General features: G+C 62.1%; 1 protein-coding gene across 2 annotated transcripts in view; it reads left to right on the forward strand.

Moving 5' to 3' along the window:
* Positions 1-18,098, forward strand: part of Abcc1 (ATP binding cassette subfamily C member 1 (ABCC1 blood group)) — an 88,832-nt gene extending 70,734 nt beyond the window's left edge. Inside the window, exons 20-32 of one of the 2 annotated variants that reach the window (XR_013154593.1) lie at positions 1,448-1,538; positions 3,216-3,348; positions 4,964-5,171; positions 5,406-5,716; positions 8,582-8,781; positions 10,147-10,273; positions 10,790-10,891; positions 11,379-11,525; positions 12,611-12,769; positions 13,730-13,896; positions 14,561-14,755; positions 16,138-16,339; positions 16,588-16,666. Coding sequence is in view for 1 of the 2 variants with exons in the window: in XM_077106147.1 (XP_076962262.1) it covers positions 1,448-1,538; positions 3,216-3,348; positions 4,964-5,171; positions 5,406-5,716; positions 8,582-8,781; positions 10,147-10,273; positions 10,790-10,891; positions 11,379-11,525; positions 12,611-12,769; positions 13,730-13,896; positions 14,561-14,755; positions 16,588-16,696 (1,949 nt within the window). In the remaining variant the exon portion in view is untranslated. Of the gene's footprint in view, positions 1-1,447; positions 1,539-3,215; positions 3,349-4,963; positions 5,172-5,405; positions 5,717-8,581; positions 8,782-10,146; positions 10,274-10,789; positions 10,892-11,378; positions 11,526-12,610; positions 12,770-13,729; positions 13,897-14,560; positions 14,756-16,137; positions 16,340-16,587 lie in introns of both variants that reach the window. The other variant, XM_077106147.1, reaches the window with a different exon arrangement.
* Positions 18,099-19,274: the final 1,176 nt, after the last annotated feature.

Consider the following 19,274-nt stretch of genomic DNA (forward strand, 5'->3'; position numbering starts at 1 on the left):
CTGAGCACTCGGGGCAGACCCGCCAGGACCGGGCACCCAGGGATCCTTGTCCTGTGGCCACCTGGTCGGGGCTCAGGGGCCCCGCTGTTCCTTGTCCCCCAGTGGAGAAGGTGGGCAGCTGTGGAGGCCGCCGTGGGAGGAGAAGCCTGTCCTGAGCAGGGGGCGAGGGAAGGCCAGGGTAGCCCCGTGGGCGGTGCTTCGTGGAGGGCCCAGCCCCTGCATGTGCGCGAGCGCCAGCTGTGTGGGAAGTCCTGCTGGGTGTCACGCTTCCTCCTGCGTGGCCTGTCTGTTGGGCTTTGGGGGTTTCTGTGGTTATCCGGAAAAACAAAACTGACGTCAAGGACACGATTAACCCTTTGCTTCTCAGTCCTGGCTGTGCCTGGCATCGTCTGCCCAACGCGGTCATGAGTGCCCTCGGCCGCCGGCGCCCCAGCAGCCTCGCCCACGGCCTGCCACCTGCACCCAGGGCCACCTGTGAGCCTGGTCAGGGCCCCCGCTTCCCAGGGCGGGCTGCTCCTCCGGCTTCGCGGATGAGCTGGTTGAGGCCCAGAGAGGTCTCCCGCCTCCTCAGATGCACAGCCAGTTACTGAGAGCACGTCCCTTTGTCCCCGATACCCGACTGTGCTGGACCTCAGAGCGCTGGACACGGCTGGGCCCAGGGGCAGCTGTTCATTTGCAACTGCCCCCCCCCCCGTGCCCCATGATTCACTCACAGCCAGACGCAGACCCCCGAGGTCCCGGGCGGTGGAGAGCTCCCCGGGCCAGGAGCCCCCGCCCTCTGCCCGTCCGTCCTGTGGCCCCTGTGGCTGTCCCCTTGGCCTGGGGTTTGCGTTCTGCACTTGTCCATGTCCCAGCACGTTCCTGGGGTCACCCTGGTGTGCTGCTGGCTGGTCCCCGGTTGGAACCTCTGTCCTGGGTCCCCTCCCATCTGTCTGAGACCAGCCCTTGAGTGGCGCTGTGTTCTGTCTGTCTGTCTCTCCTCCCTGGCGCGCCCCACGGTGGCCTTGTTGGTGTGGACGTACTGAAGTGCTTCCGCTTACTGACCCTGGGGTCCCCTGGGACCTGGCCACCAAAGGGGTGACTCCCACACTGCAGGGCCTCTGCCTGGTGGCTGGCGCCCGGTCACACTGTCATGTATTGGGGCGCTCAGGGGACCGCAGGGCTCTACCTGTCCCCCGTGGCTCTGCCCCACCCATGGCTGAGCCCCACGGTGCCCGGCTGGGTCTCAGGGTGCCAGCCCAGGGGCCTGCTGAGGGGCCTTCCACGAGTGGCCAGGCACCGTCCCTGCCCTGGGGCCTGGCTCAGGGTGGGGCAGCCCCCGACTCCCTGAGCTTCCCGCGGGACAGGCCTCCTGAGGTCTCCCTGCCGAAGCCACCAGCGGGCTGTCTTTTGCTGTCCCCTTTCCTGCTCTCGAAGTCCCAGCTGTGCCCGTTCTCTCTCCTGCCAGGGCTGGCGGGCAGCAGTGGTCCAGGGAAGGAGCCGAAGCCAGTGGAGAACGGGAGGCTGGTGCCGGCCGCCGCGGGGAAGCAGGTGCAGAGGTGAGCGGGGCCGCCGTCCCGTGGGCTCAGGGGCCGCCCTCCGCCCCGCCTGCCGCTCTTCCTGCCACAGCACGGCTCCCCCGGGCCCCGTGGCGGAACTGTCTGTCCCCACGTCTGACGTGGGTCCCCTCCTTGGCACCGGGCGAGGGTCTTTGCTCGGGTCACCTGGAGCAGCCGGGACCTTGGAGCTTTGTGAACCAGCGTCTGACTGGACACAGAGCCTCAGCGACCGCGGCTTGTGCTCCCCACGGGGCCTGGTGCCCCGCGGCCCTGAGGGTCTCTGACCCAGAGGTGGTGACAGACCTCGACTCCCCATTGCATGAGTGAGCCACGTGAGCGCTGCCCCCAGTCACGTGGCGGGAGAGAAGCCGACCTTGAACTTGACCCGGGCCCAGCCGAGGTTCCCCGGGGGTGACGTCAGGCCTCCTGCAAGAGGCTTGAGGAGCTGTGGCTGACCTAGGAGCAGGCCAAGGACAGGGAGCCTGGCCTGGTGCTGGCCCCTGCTGTCACTGTCACCTCCTGGTCAGGCCTGAGGATGGCAGGTCTGGAGCACCCCGTCCGAGGAGCGTGGCTGGGAGGTTCCGGCTCCCTGAAGGTGCTCTGTCCCCGATGGGCCCGGCGCCGTCCCTCCCCGTCCTTCCTCTGCTGCTGGCCGAGAGCCCAGGCCGGCTGTTGATCAGGGGCCGACCCCACCTGGTGGCCTCGGCCAGAGATCTTGGGACAGGCCTCCTGGGCGGGAGAGGCTCCCACCCCGCCCTGGGCTGGACAGGGAGCTGGTGCTGGGGACCTGCCACCCCCGGACCTCCTGTCCGGGACCAGTGCTGGGGCGCAGGGATGACTCGGCCGGTCCCTGCCCGCAGGTGGCACGTGACTCCTGTGACAAGCAGGAGGAGGGAGGACTGGAGGTCCTGCTGCCCGCGGCCCCCTCCGCGTTGGCTCGGCCCCTCTGGTTTCTTACAAGTAGCGGGAGTTCTTCAGCTTTTCCTGAGCAGAACTGAAAAGACGGCCTGTGCCCGGGCACCTGCTGGCACCTGCTGGCACCTGTCGGCACAGAGAGGAGGTTGGCCTCCAGGCTCTGCCCTTGGCCTCCCTCCCACCGACTGCCTGACCCCGGGCCCCGCAGGCCTGCGGGAGGGGTCCGGGAGGCCCTGGAGAAGCAGCCCCCAGGACAGGAGCCCTCTGGAACGGAGGGGACGGAGGGAAGGTTCCCTTGGCAGCTGTGGACGGGCTTGAGCTCCCAGGCCCCGTCCTCCCCTCCACCCGGAGCAGCTGGGAGAAGACCAAGTGCCCCGCAGTCCTCTTTCTGTCACCTCTGAGTCGGTGTAGGGGAAGGGACAAGGATAGACGGTGGCTGGGCTCACGGTGGCCGTCAAGGCCGGGGGCGGTGTCTGCTGACGGCCTTCCCGTTGGCGCAGACCCCGGGCTGTGCAGAGCTCCCGGGCCAAGAGGCTGGACGCCCTTGGGAGGCCTGGCCAGAGTGGCTCGGAGCAGACCACCCAGAAGTGACCTGCTCGCGGCACGGATGGGTGACTCTGTTCCCGAGGGAGGACCACAGCCGGGGCAGTGGCACGAGGAGCCTGCATGTGCGCACGCGGTCATCCACACATTTGCTGGAACGTCCCCGCCTGGGGGCCCGGCACTGGCCCAAGGTGGACGCCTCGTGCCTTGCTTCCCCAGGCAGCTGAGCAGCTCCTCCTCCTACAGCGGGGACGGGGGCCGGTCCCAGGCCAGCGCCGCTGACCCGCAGAAGGCCGGAGCCAAGGAGGAGGCCTGGAAGCTGGTGGAGGCGGACAAGGTCCAGACGGGGCAGGTGAGCCTGGGACCAGGCCGGGGGGAAGGGACCTGCTCAGGCCACTGGGGCTCGGCCCAGGTGTGCACAGGTGGTGCCTGTTCAGGCCTCAGGTGGTGCCAGGTGCAGGGATGAAGAGTGGGCACAGACGCGGCCAGGACCAGGCGTCTCCGCTCCCCTTCGTCCTTGTGACAGCGTCAGAGAGAGCCTGGGGTGGCCCGGGACAGCGGGGTCTGGGCCCTCGTTTCACTGCATTATTTATGTATTATTTTATTTATTTTTTAAGGACATCTGTTTGGGACAAGTGTCGGTAGTTTTCCGTTCCTGGGAGGGATCCAGAGTCGATGTTCTTTCTTTTTCCTTTTGGTACCGGAGATCATACCCAGGGCCCTTGACCTCCGCGTCACGCCTCCAGCTCTTTTTATTCTTTCATTTTGAGTCAGGGCCTCCCGAGCCGCTGAGTTTATTTTAAAAAATAAACGTGGCCATCCTAAGGGAGGGCTGGGATGCTCAAGGCCCTGGTGCCCCCCACCCCGCCAAATAAGTGCCCAGTCCACACCAAACCACCCAGGGAAGGCAGGAGGGGAGCCCACAGGCTGGGCACGACCCCCGGAGCCCCGGGGTGTCTCCAGAGTCCCCCGGGACCCTGGGTCGCTGGCCGCTTCTCCCTGTGGCTCTCGCCCCGGGCTGTGCCAGGCTCTGGCCCTCCCAGGAGCCAGAGATGCGCCCGGGAGGCAGCCATGCCATCCCAAGAGTGGAGCATTTCCGCAGCCTGGGCCACCACGTCCTACTGCCCCCAGGGAAGGTGTCCCGAACCCTGCAGGGCCGCTCCAGGGGCGGCAGGCAGCTTGGCCACGTGGTGAAGGACGTGGCAGAAGCTAGAGGCGGGGAGGGAAGCAGCCCTTCCACGCGGGGCCTGTTCCCTCAGCCAGCCGCACCGTCCTGACCCGGATGTAGCTGAAAGGCTTGTGATGAGCCAGGCCCACCCCCAGGAGGGAGCCCTGGGGCTTGTGGACACCACGCCCCCGGCTGGGCTCCACAGGAAACCCCCAAGTGTCCCCATGGAGCCCAGCGAGCACCTACCAAGGAAAACCGCAGCCTGGTGCTTGGTGCTTGGTGCACGGAGGAAGTGGAGTGGCAGGCCCAGAGCCCTGTCGTGGCAGGGAGGGAGGTGATGCTTGGTTGCTAGGCAACATGTCCCACCTTCCCATTTGCTTAAGACTTTTTGATGGTCCTGGAATTAGCTCAGAGTCCTGATAGGTGCCCCCAGGCCATCAGTGTGGCTGTGACCCCCTGCTTCTGTTCAGTGACCCTTTCCTCCTTTCAGTCCCCAAAGCGAAGCTTGCTACACTCCCTTGTACCTCAGGGCCTTTGCATATGTTGATTCCCTATATTTTTGTCGGGCCTGTGCCTCACGCCTGCTAATCAAGCACCCCGCCTCCGAGCTGCATCCTCAGCCCCTGGTGGGTTCTTAAATGTCACTTCCTCCGAGAATCCTGCTGCGCCCCCCACCCCTCCGCCTCCCACCCTGGGTTGGGTCGAGATGCCTAGTTCTGTGCTGGAGGTGCGACAGGACAGGCAGGCGGCTGCTCTGCCGGGCAGTCGCTGACCTCTGAGGCTGCTCCTCCGCCCCCAGGTGAAGCTGTCCGTGTACTGGGACTACATGAAGGCCATCGGGCTCTGCCTCTCCTTCGTGAGCATCTTCCTCTTCCTGTGCAACCACGTGTCTGCCCTCGCCTCCAACTACTGGCTCAGCCTCTGGACGGACGACCCCGTTGTCAACGGGACCCAGGAGCACACCAACTTCTGGCTGGGCGTCTACGGAGGCCTGGGCATCGCCCAAGGTGGGTGCCCCCGACCCCTGGGCCCACCTGAGTGTGGAACCGGCCAGGGCTTGGGGCCTAGTCACAGAATCAGGTCCCCCACGTCCTTAGAGGGGCCCAGCCCAGCCCAGATGGACAGACCCTGTCCCTCAGTATCCCTTCGCAGGGTGACCCCGAGGGACGGGGGAGAGGCCCAGCAGGCCTGTTTCGCGGACGGGCAGCTGAGAACCGGGAGCTCACGGGCTTCCTCCGCAGGCATCGCGGTGCTCGGCTACTCCATGACGGTGTCCATCGGGGGCATCTTCGCGTCCCGCCGCCTGCACCTGGACCTGCTGCAGCAGGTTCTGCGCTCGCCCATGAGCTTCTTCGAGCGCACCCCGAGCGGGAACCTGGTGAACCGCTTCTCCAAGGAGCTGGACACGGTGGACTCCATGATCCCGCAGGTGATCAAGATGTTCATGGGCTCCCTCTTCAACGTCATCGGCGCCTGCATCATCATCCTGCTGGCCACGCCCATCGCCGCCGTCATCATCCCGCCCCTGGGCCTCCTCTACTTCTTCGTGCAGGTGAGGGTGGGGCCTGGCGGCCCCGGCAGCCCTACTGTGCGCTGCGTTTCTGCCTCGCTCACCCAAGGGCTCCTCTCACCTCGCCTCCTCCCCAGAGCGGGGCGCTGAGCCTCTGTCTGCAGGGCCGGGCTTCGCTTTTGAAAGTCTTGAACACCTGTGCATGGGTCGTTTTGAACTTGCAGTGAGGAAACGCGTGTTCTAGCAAGTGCAGGGCTGGGGTGGCCACTCCAGGAGTTTGTTAATATTCCACTCGTGTTTTCTCCTCTCCTTGTCCCCTTCTCACAGAAGGCTGCCATTCTTAAATTGGTCTCATGGTCCAGGATGGGTGCTGGAGTTCCAGCCATCACAACTATTTTTCAGACAGTGAGGTTAATGTTAGGGGAACAGGACGAGGGAGCAGATGACACCCATTTCAATATGTCTAATATTCCAGAACTTGGTCATGGAACCACTGTTCTTTGCAAGGGAGGCTAGGAAGGGCAGGATTTGGGCTGGACCTGTTACAGATCCCAGCAGAAGTCTCACCTGTCAAGTGGGATTGTTGAGCCCAGGACTGCCACGTTCCCGGTTGACAGACCGGCATGTTGAGGCTCAGAGAGGAGGAGCGTCTTGCCCGGGGGTGGAAGGGAGCAAGTGATTTGCCAGGTCTGTGAGGTTCCTGAGCCCGTGTCCTTACTTGTCCCCAAGCACTGGCTGCAGCTGAGTGGCAGAGGGGCTGGCTGTTGAGGGGAGCCTCACGTGGCCGCCCGCGTGAGAGTGAGGGACCAGGAGGTGTGTCTATACCCCGCCACTCTGTGCCGCTGGGGTCCAGGAGGCTGGGCCCTGTCCACCAGCCCCGCCTTGGACCCCGCCACCCTGGGGACAGTGACCCAGAGCACCGGCAGCAGTGCAGTCAGGGAGGTGCAGTCCCCGACCCTCCGGAGCCTCTTGAGTTGGTGCCGGCCTTTCACCAAAATCGCAGCTGCTTCCGGAATCCGTCTTCCTTCCCAGGCGGGAGATTTTCCTGAAGGGGCCCGTCAAGCTTCACGAGGCCCGTCTCAAAATAAGAAGGGGCTGCGGGTGGGGCTCGTGCTTCAGTGGCCCTGGTTCTGTCCCCAGGACCAAAGACAAAACGAGGGTTTCGAGCAGGTCAGCCCAGAGGGCCGGGGTCCAGGGAGGGTGGGGCCTGCAGGGCCTTGGGCCAGGCCGGGCGTCTGGTTTCCTCCAAGGCCGCGGGCGCAGCGACAGGACGGCTGTGCGCCTCGGGCTCCTGGACCTGGGGCTGCAGCCCTCGGAGACCGCTGGGCTGGCCGGAACCCGGGCTGGGTCAGAGCTGCCCGCCTGCGGGCTCAAATGACCGCTGAGCCTGCCCTGCCGTCCAGAGAGAAGCCGCCGGCCACCAAGGCCCCATGGAAGCCTCCTGTTAGGTTCAGAGCTCTCCATGGGACTCTGCCCCAAAGTGGCCAGTGCTCCTGGCCGAGACGGGAGGTCAGAGGTCATGTCCCCCACCGCACTCTGGATAGAGCAGTTCCCCGGCAGCTGTCCTGCTAGGGCCCCGGGTCCCTGTTCTGGTGTCCTTGGTGCAGACGCAGAACCAGGGCCAGGAGAGCTCAAGTGGCCAGTCCAGCCTCTGCTCAGTGGCTTCTGGAAGCTTCCGGAGGGTGACTGGCTCTCACTCCGTCTCCCACAAGCTCTGCCGGGCAGCTCTGCCTGCCACTGGCTAAATGCCCAGGGCAGAGCAGGAGCCGAGGAAAGACGGCAGCTGCCTGGTGGACAGCCCCCGAGGTCAGGAGTGAGGTCAGGAGCCAGGGCAGCGAGCCGCAGAGAGGCCCCACCTGGGGGCAAGGGTGCCCGGAGGTGAGGCTGCGGCGCCCTCTGCAGGACGCTGAGGGCCACTGCAGGGCGGGGCTGGTGGTGAATACGGGGAGCAAGAGGCGCAGTGGCCGGGGGACAGGGACAGGGACAGCAGCCGTATCCCAGGACACAGTCGCAGGGGGCGGGGCTGGTCCCTCTGAGAGCACTGGGGGCCACTGAGGTGACGAGTTTACCTTCGTCCCATGGTCAGGTCAGTGCAGGTGAGTTGAGTGCCGTCACTGCCTGGGGACATGATGGGCTAAGTCCTGTCACTTACTGATGGCAGTAGTTGTCCTCTGAGGGCACCTGCTCACTCGAAGCCTGTGGAACTGCTGGTCCTCGTCTGCGTCTTGTGGTTCCGCCCAGCGTCGCCCGGTGCTGAGCCTCCCGACCTGTGTGTGTGGGGGGGGACGCGTGTGCGAGCAGACACGTGTGTGCAGAGGAAGAGTGACGCTCCCGTGTTCCCCTCCCCACAGCCCCGTGAACAGGCCTTCTTGTCCCCACGTTACAGACGAGGACACCGAGGCTCAGAAGAATAGGTCCCTGGCTCTCTCTATAGCAATGGCAGAGCCAGGATTTGAACTCGGGTCCGGTTGGCCTCAAAACTGATTAAACCACCCTGCTGTGTCCCGGAGCCCCTGGACCTGGGGTCGATGGCGCTCTGCAGCCAGGCTGCCTCCCCGAATCCCGCTCTGCCACTTCCCCGCCGCGGGGCCTCCAGGGGGTGGTGGCTCAGGTCTTGGTGCTCATGTCCTCCTGGGAAGCTGGACGGAGCACCTGCTGGGCTCGCCATGGGCATCGTGGAGGCAGGTGTAGGTGAAAGTGGGCGGGCAGCACCTGGGAGGCTGGGCTGTCGGTCAGCACTAGCTGTTGTCACCGTCCCCGTCCGGCGGGGGGGGGCACTGTCAAGGGCACTGTGCTTCAGCACTTGGCCTCCTGGAGGACCTGCGCGTCCAGACTTTCCCCAGCACGGCCTCAGGAGGATGGGCGCAGGGACCGGCTCTGACCCCCGTCCTCCGTCCCTCACCGCAGAGGTTCTACGTGGCCTCGTCCCGGCAGCTGAAGCGCCTCGAGTCCGTCAGCCGCTCCCCGGTGTACTCACACTTCAACGAGACCCTGCTGGGGGTCAGCGTGATCCGCGCCTTCGAGGAGCAGGAGCGGTTCATCCGCCAGAGTGACCTGAAGGTGGACGAGAACCAGAAGGCCTACTACCCCAGCATCGTGGCCAACAGGTGCGCTGGACCTGCGGGGGCCGGGGGCCGCCCGGGCACCTCGTCCCCTCGTCTCAGTGCCGGGGTGCACCTCGCACAACTCGGGCCCTGGCAGAAAGGCTGGGAAGACTTGGGGACGGGGCAGGTCCCGGTGACCCCTGGAGCACACGGGAGCACTGTCAGCATGCAGGGCCCCAGGGCACGACAGAGCGGGACAGAGTTCCCTGGAGTCCGCCCCGTGAGCACCGTGCTCCAGGTGCCGTCCCTGGGACGCAGCTCCTCGGCAGCGGGTCCTCTGCTGCACATCGTCCCTGGACGAGGGGCGGTCACTCCTGCCCAGGGAGGTGTGTCCAGAACAGTTGACGCGCACTGAGCTGAGTCACGTAAAAAACCGCCATGTTGTGGCTCAGAAGTGAGGAGCATCAATCAGAAAGAGGCAGAAGTTAGACAAGTGCCTGATGTATTCCCAGCATAGCCTCCTTCTCACCCGCTTCCGTCCCATACACCCGAGAATTGGCCTGGAGGTGACCCATGACCGACCGTGCTTTGCGCCGTCGGAGTAGGAAAGTGGGTGAAGGGACCGTCCATGGCAGAGAGTCTTCAGCTGCCCCTGTAGAATTTTCAGAGTGTCTGTCCCCATCTGGCTCGTCTACGGGACTGTTCTGCCAGCGAGGGTCCGTCCCGTGGATCCCATGGGTTATAGTGGAGCAGAGACCCCCCAGCAGCACCTCCCCAAGGAAATAAAAGGTGCTTCCCAAGCGCAGACCCGACAGTAGTGCCCGTCACCCTAGGGATGGCCTCTGAGCTAGCGTTGAGCGGCGAAGCATCTCTTTATATTCTTAAAAGGCAAAAGGAACTCTCTTTCCTGTTTCTCAAATCCGGAGGAGTCTGGGAATGGGGGAGGGAGGTTGAAAAACGGTGGCTTCTCTCTCTGGATTCGTCTCTTGCCAAGAGACGTCTTTTAAGCCAGAGCTGCCTCTTCCAGTTGATGGCTTCTGAGTCCTGAGGAATGTCTGGGGTGTCGTGTTTTGTGCCTGGGTGGGTTTTAAAGACTTCCCGAGAAAAAGCTGGGTCATAATATTTAGGCAAGCCTGACGTTCTTGCCTAAGCGGCTTCTGGAGAACACTATTTTGATCCCTGGGCTTGACCAGGCTGATGCAGAGTTACTGACCGGGCGTCCCCTGGGCCCTCCTTCCCCTGGGGCCGGGCTGCGTGTTTGGACGAGCAGAGCTGAGATGGCCTTTCTGCAGAACTCTCAGGAGTTACTTCAGTTAGCAGATGGACTCCCCTCTCCCCCCGCTGGCCAGAAGCCAGGTCTCTGAAAAGCTGACTGTGTGTGTGTCTGTCTGTCTGTCTGTCTGTCTGTCGGCCTGTTTCTCTGAGCAGGTGGTTGGCTGTGAGGCTGGAGTGCGTTGGCAACTTCATAGTCTTTTTTGCCTCCCTGTTTGCGGTCATCTCCCGGCACAGCCTCCGCGCAGGCTTGGTGGGCCTCTCCGTGTCTTACTCTTTGCAGGTAAGAGGGGTTGAAAGTCTCCTAATGGGGGTCTTCGGGTTCCCATATGGAGGGGGAGGAAAGGGGCTGAGTGGAATTTGAGAAGTACAGAGCCTCGTGACCAGGTATAGAAAAGGAATTGGACGTGGGGCCAGGATTCTCCATCAGCCAATAAAATTCCTTGATGGCTTGAGGGGATGCATCAGCTCCAGGGGAAATGCTTTTAAGACTATGAATTTCCCTCTAAGTGTGGCTTTAGCTGCACCTCGTGACTTTTGATACATAGTGTTTCCATATTATCATCCAGTTTGAAATGTTTTCTGACTCTCCTTTCTGATCATTCAAATGGCTGATGGGTCATTTTGAAAACTGTGGTAGTTAAATACCTAAGTGTGGTAAGTCGGGGTGACGGCTGTATGTGGGGCTGCTAATTTCTGTACTTTTCACATCTGAAACATTTCATGACTCATAACTACTTAACAAAAATAAAGTAGCTCTTCTCCCGCTAGAAACGCCACACGACTCTTTCCCTTGCAGATCACCGCCTACCTGAACTGGCTGGTCCGGATGTCATCCGAGATGGAGACCAACATCGTGGCTGTGGAGAGACTCAAGGAGTATTCAGAAACCGAGAAGGAGGTAAAGAAGGGCCCTGACCCGACCTTTTGGCCTTGGTCTTCAGTGTAGCTTTGCCCAAAAGACACCTCTGAGCCATGTCTGTGTCCACTCTGCCTGAGCGGGAGGGTGAGTTGGGTACTCCATCCTGTACCTGACCCATCTCTGTCAAAACCTACCTTTACTCTTAGGAGAAGACCACTCACATGTTGATTTGGTCTGTAAATGTTGATGGAGCCCACCTACTGTGTGCTCTGAGCCCCAGGAGACTGCACTGAGCAGGGCAGAGCCTGTGGTCACAGGGCCGGTGGGCCAGGACTGCTCAGGCGGCGGTCAGTGATTGGCAGGAGGAGGAAGCAGGGCAGGCACAGGCGACCCAGGGCTAGGAGCGGGGTCTCCCTGACATGAGCTCTGCGGAAGTGAGGGAGCTGGCCCAGCAGAGCCTGGGCACCAGGATGGACTCGAGATTCCTGACCGTCTCCTCCCTTCCGGCCCCTCCCTGTGATTGTAGGCTCCCTGGCAGGTCCCAGAGACCGCGCCACCCAGCAACTGGCCTCAGGTGGGCCGAGTGGAGTTCCGGGACTACGGGCTGCGGTACCGAGAGGACCTGGACTTGGTTCTCAAGCACATCAACGTCACCATCGAAGGGGGAGAGAAGGTGGGTGTGCGACGTCCCCCAGCCCGTCCACAGCCGGCTCCGTCACCTGCCGGGGCTCGTGGAAATGAAGGCAGTTCAGAGTGTGCCCAGCAGGTTGCCTCTGGGACCCCGAGGGTCAAATGAGGACCGCAGATGTGTTTGGGGGGGACAGGGGGAGATCTGAATAAGTTGCAAATCCTGAAAAAAAATCTGACGTTTTATATAAAAACTCATTTCCTGCTTTTCTGGGGCCCCCCGCAGCCTGGCTCTTCCTAAGGAGACCCGGCCCCCGAGTTCACTCCGGCTGCTCGTGCCCCTGTAAGGCGTTGGTTGGCGTTGGCCATCGCTGGAGTGACAGGATGTCACTGTGACTGCTGGGGACAGCTCAAGGGACATATGAAGTTGGGGTTTTAAAACCTCTCCTTGGGTCCCAAGCTATTCCCAGAGCACAGCCCTGCTCCGGATTCTTAGGATTTCCTCAGAAATCAGGTCAAGGGTGTTCCTGGCTCTCTGCATTTCTGCACGTATGGATTGGTCAACTGTCCCTGCCACGGGCTTGGATGGTCCCCGTTCCCACGAGCTGATTCCCTGGCCTGTGTCCAGGGGAGGACGGGGCAGGCGACGATCCTCATGGCTCGTGTTACACGTGGGCACTGTTGTGTGCAGGCTGCGCCGTGGCGTGGCTGGCAGGGGCGAGGGAGCCCCGGGTGGCGGGGAGGCTGTGGGTGGACGTCGGGACTTGAGGCACTGCCCATAGCCAGGAGCCCGGCTCCCTCAAGTGGAGACAGTGGGTATAGGGTATCCAGCGGGTGCAGGGAGTCGAACCGGAGGGGTCTCAGCAGCTCAGGGTGAGAGGTGAAAACCTGGGGTCGGCAGGTAAGAAAGTGCCCCAAAGAGTGCCTTAGCTTCTGGGAGCCTGGCGAGGGGGACGGAGTCCTTTGTCCTAAACACCCTAACGGAGTCTCTGGGGAGCTGGCGAGGCCGTGGAGGGAGTTGGGTGGACCAGTGGCCAGCTGCTCTGGCCAGACACTTAGCAAGAGCACGTGCGGCTGAGGTGACCTGGATTCCTTCGTCCCCACCTCACCCCGGCCCTTCCTGCCCTACAGGTTGGCATTGTGGGGCGCACGGGAGCCGGGAAGTCGTCCCTCACCCTGGGCTTGTTCCGGATCAACGAGTCCGCGGAAGGAGAGATCATCATCGACGGCGTCAACATCGCCAAGATCGGCCTGCACAACCTGCGCTTCAAGATCACCATCATCCCCCAGGTGGGTCTGGGGGGCCGCGGGGCGGGGCCTGGGACTGGCAAGACGGTGCTTGCCCTAATGGGACGTTGGCCTGTGCGTCTGTGGATTCTGTCAATCACAGATCAGAGGGGTTGTTTTTTTAATTGCACCTGAGCTAGGCGTTGGTAGTGCACGCCTAAAATCCCAGCAACCTGGGAGGCTGAGGCAGGGGGATCACAAGTTCAAGGCCAGCCTCAGCAACTTAGCGAGACCCTGTCTCAAAAACACTAACAAGTTCTTGGGGTGTGGCTCCGTGGCAGAGTCCCTGGGCTCAGTCCCCAACACCAAACGCACACAGACCTTTTTACTTAACGTCAGCCCCTGAACCATACAGCGTGACACCTGTTCACGTAGCATTCGTGCCGTGACAGGTGTGAGTCTTCTAGATGCCTTGCCGCACAGGAGGATGTGAGAAGGTCGTGTGCAAGTCTGTTTTGTGTGTGAGGCTTGAGCACCTGCAGATGAGGTGATCAGGATCCTCAGCGAGATGCCGGCACGGGGTCAGGATGAAGACCTCATGGTTCCTAGGTCTAGGCAGGAGAACTTTCTAGAACTTTCTAGACCCATCCCCGGAGGAGGCAGCTCCCTCATCTGTTGCCTGTGTAGTTTTCTTAAGTTTCCTCTAAGGGTCTCTTTGGGAGGCGGGGGCCAAGGGAGGAATTCCCAGGACTCTCTCCCTCCTCCAAGGTCCCCACCCCGAGTGCATCTTGAAAACTCTGAGGAGCTCTGCAAAAAGGAAAAGGAAAGATGTGTTTTGCCCCATTAGCCTGAGGTTTTTCCAAACTGCTTTCTCATTGCAAACATCTCCGGGGTTAGGGGTTCTGGGGACGCTGAGAGCTCTTCCTCACAGTTCTGGGGACCGTGTTTGATGCCCGCCCCCCGGTGCTCCACCCGGGCCCCGGGGGACGGGCGCTGAGGGGCCCTCTGCTCTCCCCTCGGCAGGACCCCGTTTTGTTCTCGGGCTCCCTCCGCATGAACCTGGACCCGTTCAGCCAGTACTCGGACGAGGAGGTGTGGACGGCCCTGGAGCTGGCTCACCTCAAGAGCTTCGTGTCGGGGCTCCCCGACAAGCTGGACCACGAGTGTTCGGAAGGCGGGGAGAACCTGAGGTGGGCAGGGGGGACGCAGCGCCCTGGCGGGTGCCCTCGACAAGTATGGGGAGACTCGTCCTCTTGCGTCTGTTAGGCCTGGGGGGGGCACAAGCAGACTGGGTCCCTTCACGTCTACTCTATGGCCGTGACCACCAGCGATGGTTGTGCTGGCGATGGACGTCCCGGGGTGGTCAGCCTCGTGGCTCTGCTGACCTTGGCTGGGCTCCTTCAGGAGTCAGGGGTCAGCTCCGACCTGAGCTGGGCGGTGAGGGGACAGGCCGCTCACCCTCCAGCAGGCCCGCCGTGGCGTGTCCCTGTGATGGGGAGGTACAGGAGGGGCCAGCCCCAGTGTGCAGCGCCCTCCCACCTCGGCTGGCCTTAGGCAAGGCCCACAGCTGAGTCCAGAGTCAGCCCTAGAGGGGACGCAGACGCGTGGACACCGGGCCGCCTTTGCCATCTACTCCCCAGCCGTTCTGAACGGACCAGGGCTCGGATGCCACCTCGGAGCTTCCCGAGACCCGTCCTGAGCCTGCTGCTTACGCGGGAGATTGATTAGTGATGTCTGCCCTGGGCAGGGGCCCGGGAGCGGGTGCTCTCCTGGTGGAAGCGGCACAAGCGGCTCCTTCCTCCTGCCTGTCTCAGGGCCGTGGGGGCTGACCTTCTCTGGCCTCTTCCTTCCCAGCGTGGGGCAGCGACAGCTTGTGTGCCTGGCCCGGGCGCTGCTGAGGAAGACCAAGATCCTTGTGCTGGACGAGGCCACGGCGGCTGTGGACCTGGAAACAGACGACCTCATTCAGTCCACCATCCGGACGCAGTTTGACAACTGCACCGTCCTCACCATCGCCCACCGGCTCAACACCATCATGGACTACACCAGGTGAGGCCCCGCGCGGGGCTCCGGGCTGAGCGGCCGCCGGTCACCGCCCCCTCCTTCACCTCCTACCTACGGTGGCGGAGCCTCTTTATCCTGGGTGGCGCCAGGTGTTTGGGCGTCACAGGCAGCAGGCTCCGCTGTGCCTGTCCCCACTGCCTGCCCAGGACGGCTCTGGGAGGTGGGGACCCTTCAGGACGCTGTCAGACGCAGCCCCCGCCTCAAGGACCAGGCAGCTTAGTGTCAAGGGACAGTGAACAGAGCAGCAAGTGATGTGGTCTCACAGGACGAGGCGGCTGGAAGGGAGGTCCCCAGGGGATGGTGGCAGTGCCACACAGGGCCCTGTGCCCGTGGCACCCTGGAGGAGCGGCACTTTTGGAGAAAGTGGCCATGGAGGCGTCGGGCCCAGGGTGCACAAAAGCCGTCACACAGCCCCTGGCTGGGGTCTGAGAGTCTCAAGTTGAACACAGGTGGCCAGGGACGGCCCCTCCCACGAGGTGACACTTGAGCAGAGTGCTGAGTACAGAGTCAGCTTGGGACAATCTGGACAGGAGTCCGCGGCCTCTCTCTTTAAAGGGCCAGAGTATCTTCAGACTTGCTGGCCGAACGGTCTCCGTCACAGCTGCTCAACTCGATGGCGGTGGCACCAAACAGCCAAGGCCACACAGAGACGAAGCAGCGTGGCTGTGACTTCATAAAACTTGATTCCTGGGATCAGGCAGTGGGCCAGAGTCGGGCTGCGCCTTTTGCCAGTCTTTGATCTAAAGGAGAAAGAATCTAAGCTGGAAGCCCTGAGGCGGGAAGGTGCTTACCGAACTGGAAAGCTAGCCCGGCCAGTGTGCCTGGACATTGGCACGGAGGGGACAGTGGTGGGTGATGAGGCCAGAGAGGTAGGCAGGGGCTGGACGTGGGAGCACTGAGCAACTTCAACAAGGGATCTGGGCCTGTCACCCCAGCTGATCAGGAGGCCGAGGCAGGAGGATCGCAAGTTCAGAGCCAGCTTCAGCAAAAGCGAGGCCCTAAGCAACTCAGGGAGACCCTGTCTCTAAATAAAATACAAAATAGGGCTGGGGTGGGGCTCAGTGGTCGAGTGCTCCTGGGTTCAATCCCTGGTACTCCCCCCCCCCCAAAAAAAAAGAAGGACCTGGAACTTAGAGTACCATGAACCACTGGAGGGCGCAAGTGCAGGGGTGAGTGTGCCAGCACCTCTGTGTGACAGGCCCCGCTGCCCACTTGAGATCCACCAGGAAGATAGTCTGAAGTGAGGTGGGGAGCGGTCACTGTTGGACCCTCTAGAACCACCTCGTAGACCAGAGGTCGCAGCCTACGGCCCCCAGGCCGGGTCAGCCCCCGTCTCTCTTTTCACATAAAGTTTTATTGACATGCAGCCACGCCTGTTCATCGTCCTCTGTCATCTCTGGCTGCTTTCACATCACGGCAGAAATGAGTCGCCGTGACAAAAACCACGTGACCCGCAGAGCCGAAAAGGCCACCTGGCCCTTTTCAGGGGACAGTTGCTGAGCCCCGCTGTAGACTGTGCTGAGATCTGTGTATTTCATCCTCGGTGCCATGGAACAGTGCATAGGAACAGTTGAGCATGTCACTGTCCCCACTACCCCCCATCACTGTTACTTCTGCCACCGTGATTGGCGTAGGGTGGACACTCGGGAGGCGGTCTCGTGGCAACCTGACATTGGTTGGAAGTAGAGTGGGGCCGGGCACCAGGTGGGAGTCTGTGGCGCGGCCCTGGCACAGGGCGTTAGGGGCCGACCCAGAGCAATGCCCTGGGCCCGGGGGGTCTGCTTCCTGCCTCTCATGTCTGCCCCCCTCCCCTGCAGGGTCATCGTCCTGGACAGAGGAGAGGTGCGGGAGTGTGGCACGCCGTCGGACCTCCTGCAGCAGAGGGGTCTCTTCTACAGCATGGCCAGGGACGCCGGCCTGGTGTGAGCCACGGGGCCCGTGCGTCCAGTCAGCACGCGGGGCCAGCGTCCTCGGGAACCCCAGCCTCCCACGCAGAAACCAAAAAAATCCAAACCCAAAAACCAAAATGGACACAGGGCGGCAGCTGGCATCTGGCCCTTGCCCAGAATTGGCTGGAAGAAAAGGAGAGCGGAGAGGCCCCCGCCCAGACGTGCGCAGCTGCCCGGCCTCACGCCTGCCCGCTCTCCCGCATCTCACGCCTTGGAGGTGCCCGCGGCTCCTGGGGCCTTTGGTGGCCAGACTTCTGGAGAAGTCGGTTGTGTGAAATACGCTAGTGACCAAATGCTGCCACCTGCCTTGCGTCTCTCCAGCCAAAGCCTGTGGATCCCACGCCTCTGGGATGCTCCCGGTCCCCTCCGCCTCCCCGTCACCTCTGACGTCCCTTCTGCTTCCGGCGGGAAAGCTGCCTTTCCCCGGGGCCTCAGCTCCAGCCGAGGGGCCTGGTGGGAATCCTTCCAACCCGCAGGCCGCCCTCCCAGGTGGGACAGTCCTAGGCCAACCATCTGGTCTCGCAGGCCGACACTCCAGCACCACTTCTGCCAGGACTTGCTGCGGCTGCCGGAGGCCACCTGGGCCCCATGCACCCTGTCTCGAGGGGACTTGGCTGGACCAGTGGATGATCCAGACCCGGAGCCCCCGACTCCCGACTCCCTCCTTCCCGCCCCGGCCTCCCTGCTTTTCTTACCAGGGCCAGGGCGGGTCTGCCCCTCGGTACCCGGAAGAGTTGCAGGTCTGCTAACGGTTACGAAGCATCCCAGGCGTTCCCAGTTGGTACCAAAAAGAATCCCGTCTTCTGGATTTTAGACCTTGATTTCTCACCCCTGCCCTCTGGCTGGCTGCCGAAGAGCAGGTTGTGGAGAACTTGACATTGGGTGACGGAGTTCCTTCCAGGATAAAAGAACTTTTTTTTTTCTTTTTCTTTTCTTTTTTTTTAAGTACTGCTCCAGGGAAAAGGCCCTCTTACAGAGTTTGACCTCTTGGGAGGAAGTGTCCAGTGGAGGTGCAGAGTGCCCGGGGAATGGCCAGACCTGGCCTTGCCTTCGATACTTGGTCCACGTGTTCTTGGAGGAAAACCAAAAAGTGGATCCTTCAAAGCGGGACCTTGAGGTGTCTCAGTGACAGACCAAAGCAAGACCCCCCAAGACGGCGAGGGCCCGCTGCTGCCCCCAAATTCATACTTGCTATGAATGACGTTGCTGACTTCAAACTCAGAGAAGCATCTTTCTTCTTCTAGGCGGGAATATATATTTATTTTTTTGTAAGTTATACCATTCTTTCACGTTAGAGAATCCAAGGTTTTCTTGGGAGACCGTTTTGTAATGACTCAACACTGGAAACATGGACATTTGCAAATGATTTGCAGTTAAAAAAAAAATACTTTATTTCTTTCTAAACGAGCTGTTCTGTTTTCTTTGGGGGCATTGGCAAAGGTCACACCCCTGGCGGAGTTGGGATGTGGCAGGTGCGTTCTTTCTAGAATGAACTGTCATCAGAACCAGGAGCTGGGTGGGATTAGCCGGTGCCCCACAGGGCCTGGGCTTTGGGGCCAGACAGGCCGAATCGGAGTCCTTCCCTGGTCACCTGTTGTGGGGAGGTCACTTAGACTATGTGCCCTGTTGCCTGGTCTGTAAAGGGGCTGGTCAAAATGACCTCGGGGTGTGTTGGGAACCCGAGGCCCAGCTCAATCCCATGCGGCCAACGTTACCCTTGACCCTGGCTTCGCACTGGGATGGACCAGGCTGGGCTGCAGGATCCTGGGCTGTGACCACAAGGGTTTATGTCACACTCTTCCAATTCCTGAGGGCAGGAACCTCCACGCTAGCTCCTGTGGACACCACTCAGGGCTGGCTTCCAGGTCCCCAGACCGAGGAGGGGGAAAGGGAAGGGTCCCTCCACTCTTCAGAGGCGCAGACCCGCAGCTGTCCCCCCCCCCCCCCCGCCACAGCCCCTCGGCCAGAATCGGTCACGCGTGTTTCACTCCAGCCAAACACAGGGGACGCTGGGAAATGCAGGTGTGCGCGTGGGAGGGAGGCTCCTCCTGTTGCGGTGGACGTGGTGTGGGGTGGGGAGACGGGGGGTGGGGGGTGTCTGAGTTTGGGGGTGTCTGGGTCACGACGGGGCCCTGGGAGCGCGACCTTCCGGCCACACCAAGACCATGCGCCAAGCGCGTGTGCGGATGGAACGTTCTAGCACTTCCACTGTGCCCAAGTACTGCTGTCCCCTGACACTGTCAGCTTGCCCCAGAGACTGCAGAGCCCCTGAGCCGGAGCTGGGGAGGCCGTGGCCATGCCCACTAGCGGCCATTCACTGTCAGTGAGGAGGCCGCGCCTGGGGCAGGAGGCGGGTTTCTGTCCCGGAGCCTGGCCCTGGGCCTCGAAGTCTCGGGTCAGACCCTAAACAGTCTCTGAGGGTTGGCCCTGGACGGGTCGGGGTTCGGGTGGTGTGAGGTCTTAGGACTGGACGCGGGGTGCTCAGGAGGACCCCAGGGCTGGGTGTCAGTTTAATCTGGTGAAGAGCCCCCCGAGTGAGGAGTGAGGCTCTCCCC

Source organism: Callospermophilus lateralis, chromosome 19, assembly GCF_048772815.1.
Source record: "Callospermophilus lateralis isolate mCalLat2 chromosome 19, mCalLat2.hap1, whole genome shotgun sequence".
NCBI classification, from domain to species: domain Eukaryota; kingdom Metazoa; phylum Chordata; class Mammalia; order Rodentia; family Sciuridae; genus Callospermophilus; species Callospermophilus lateralis.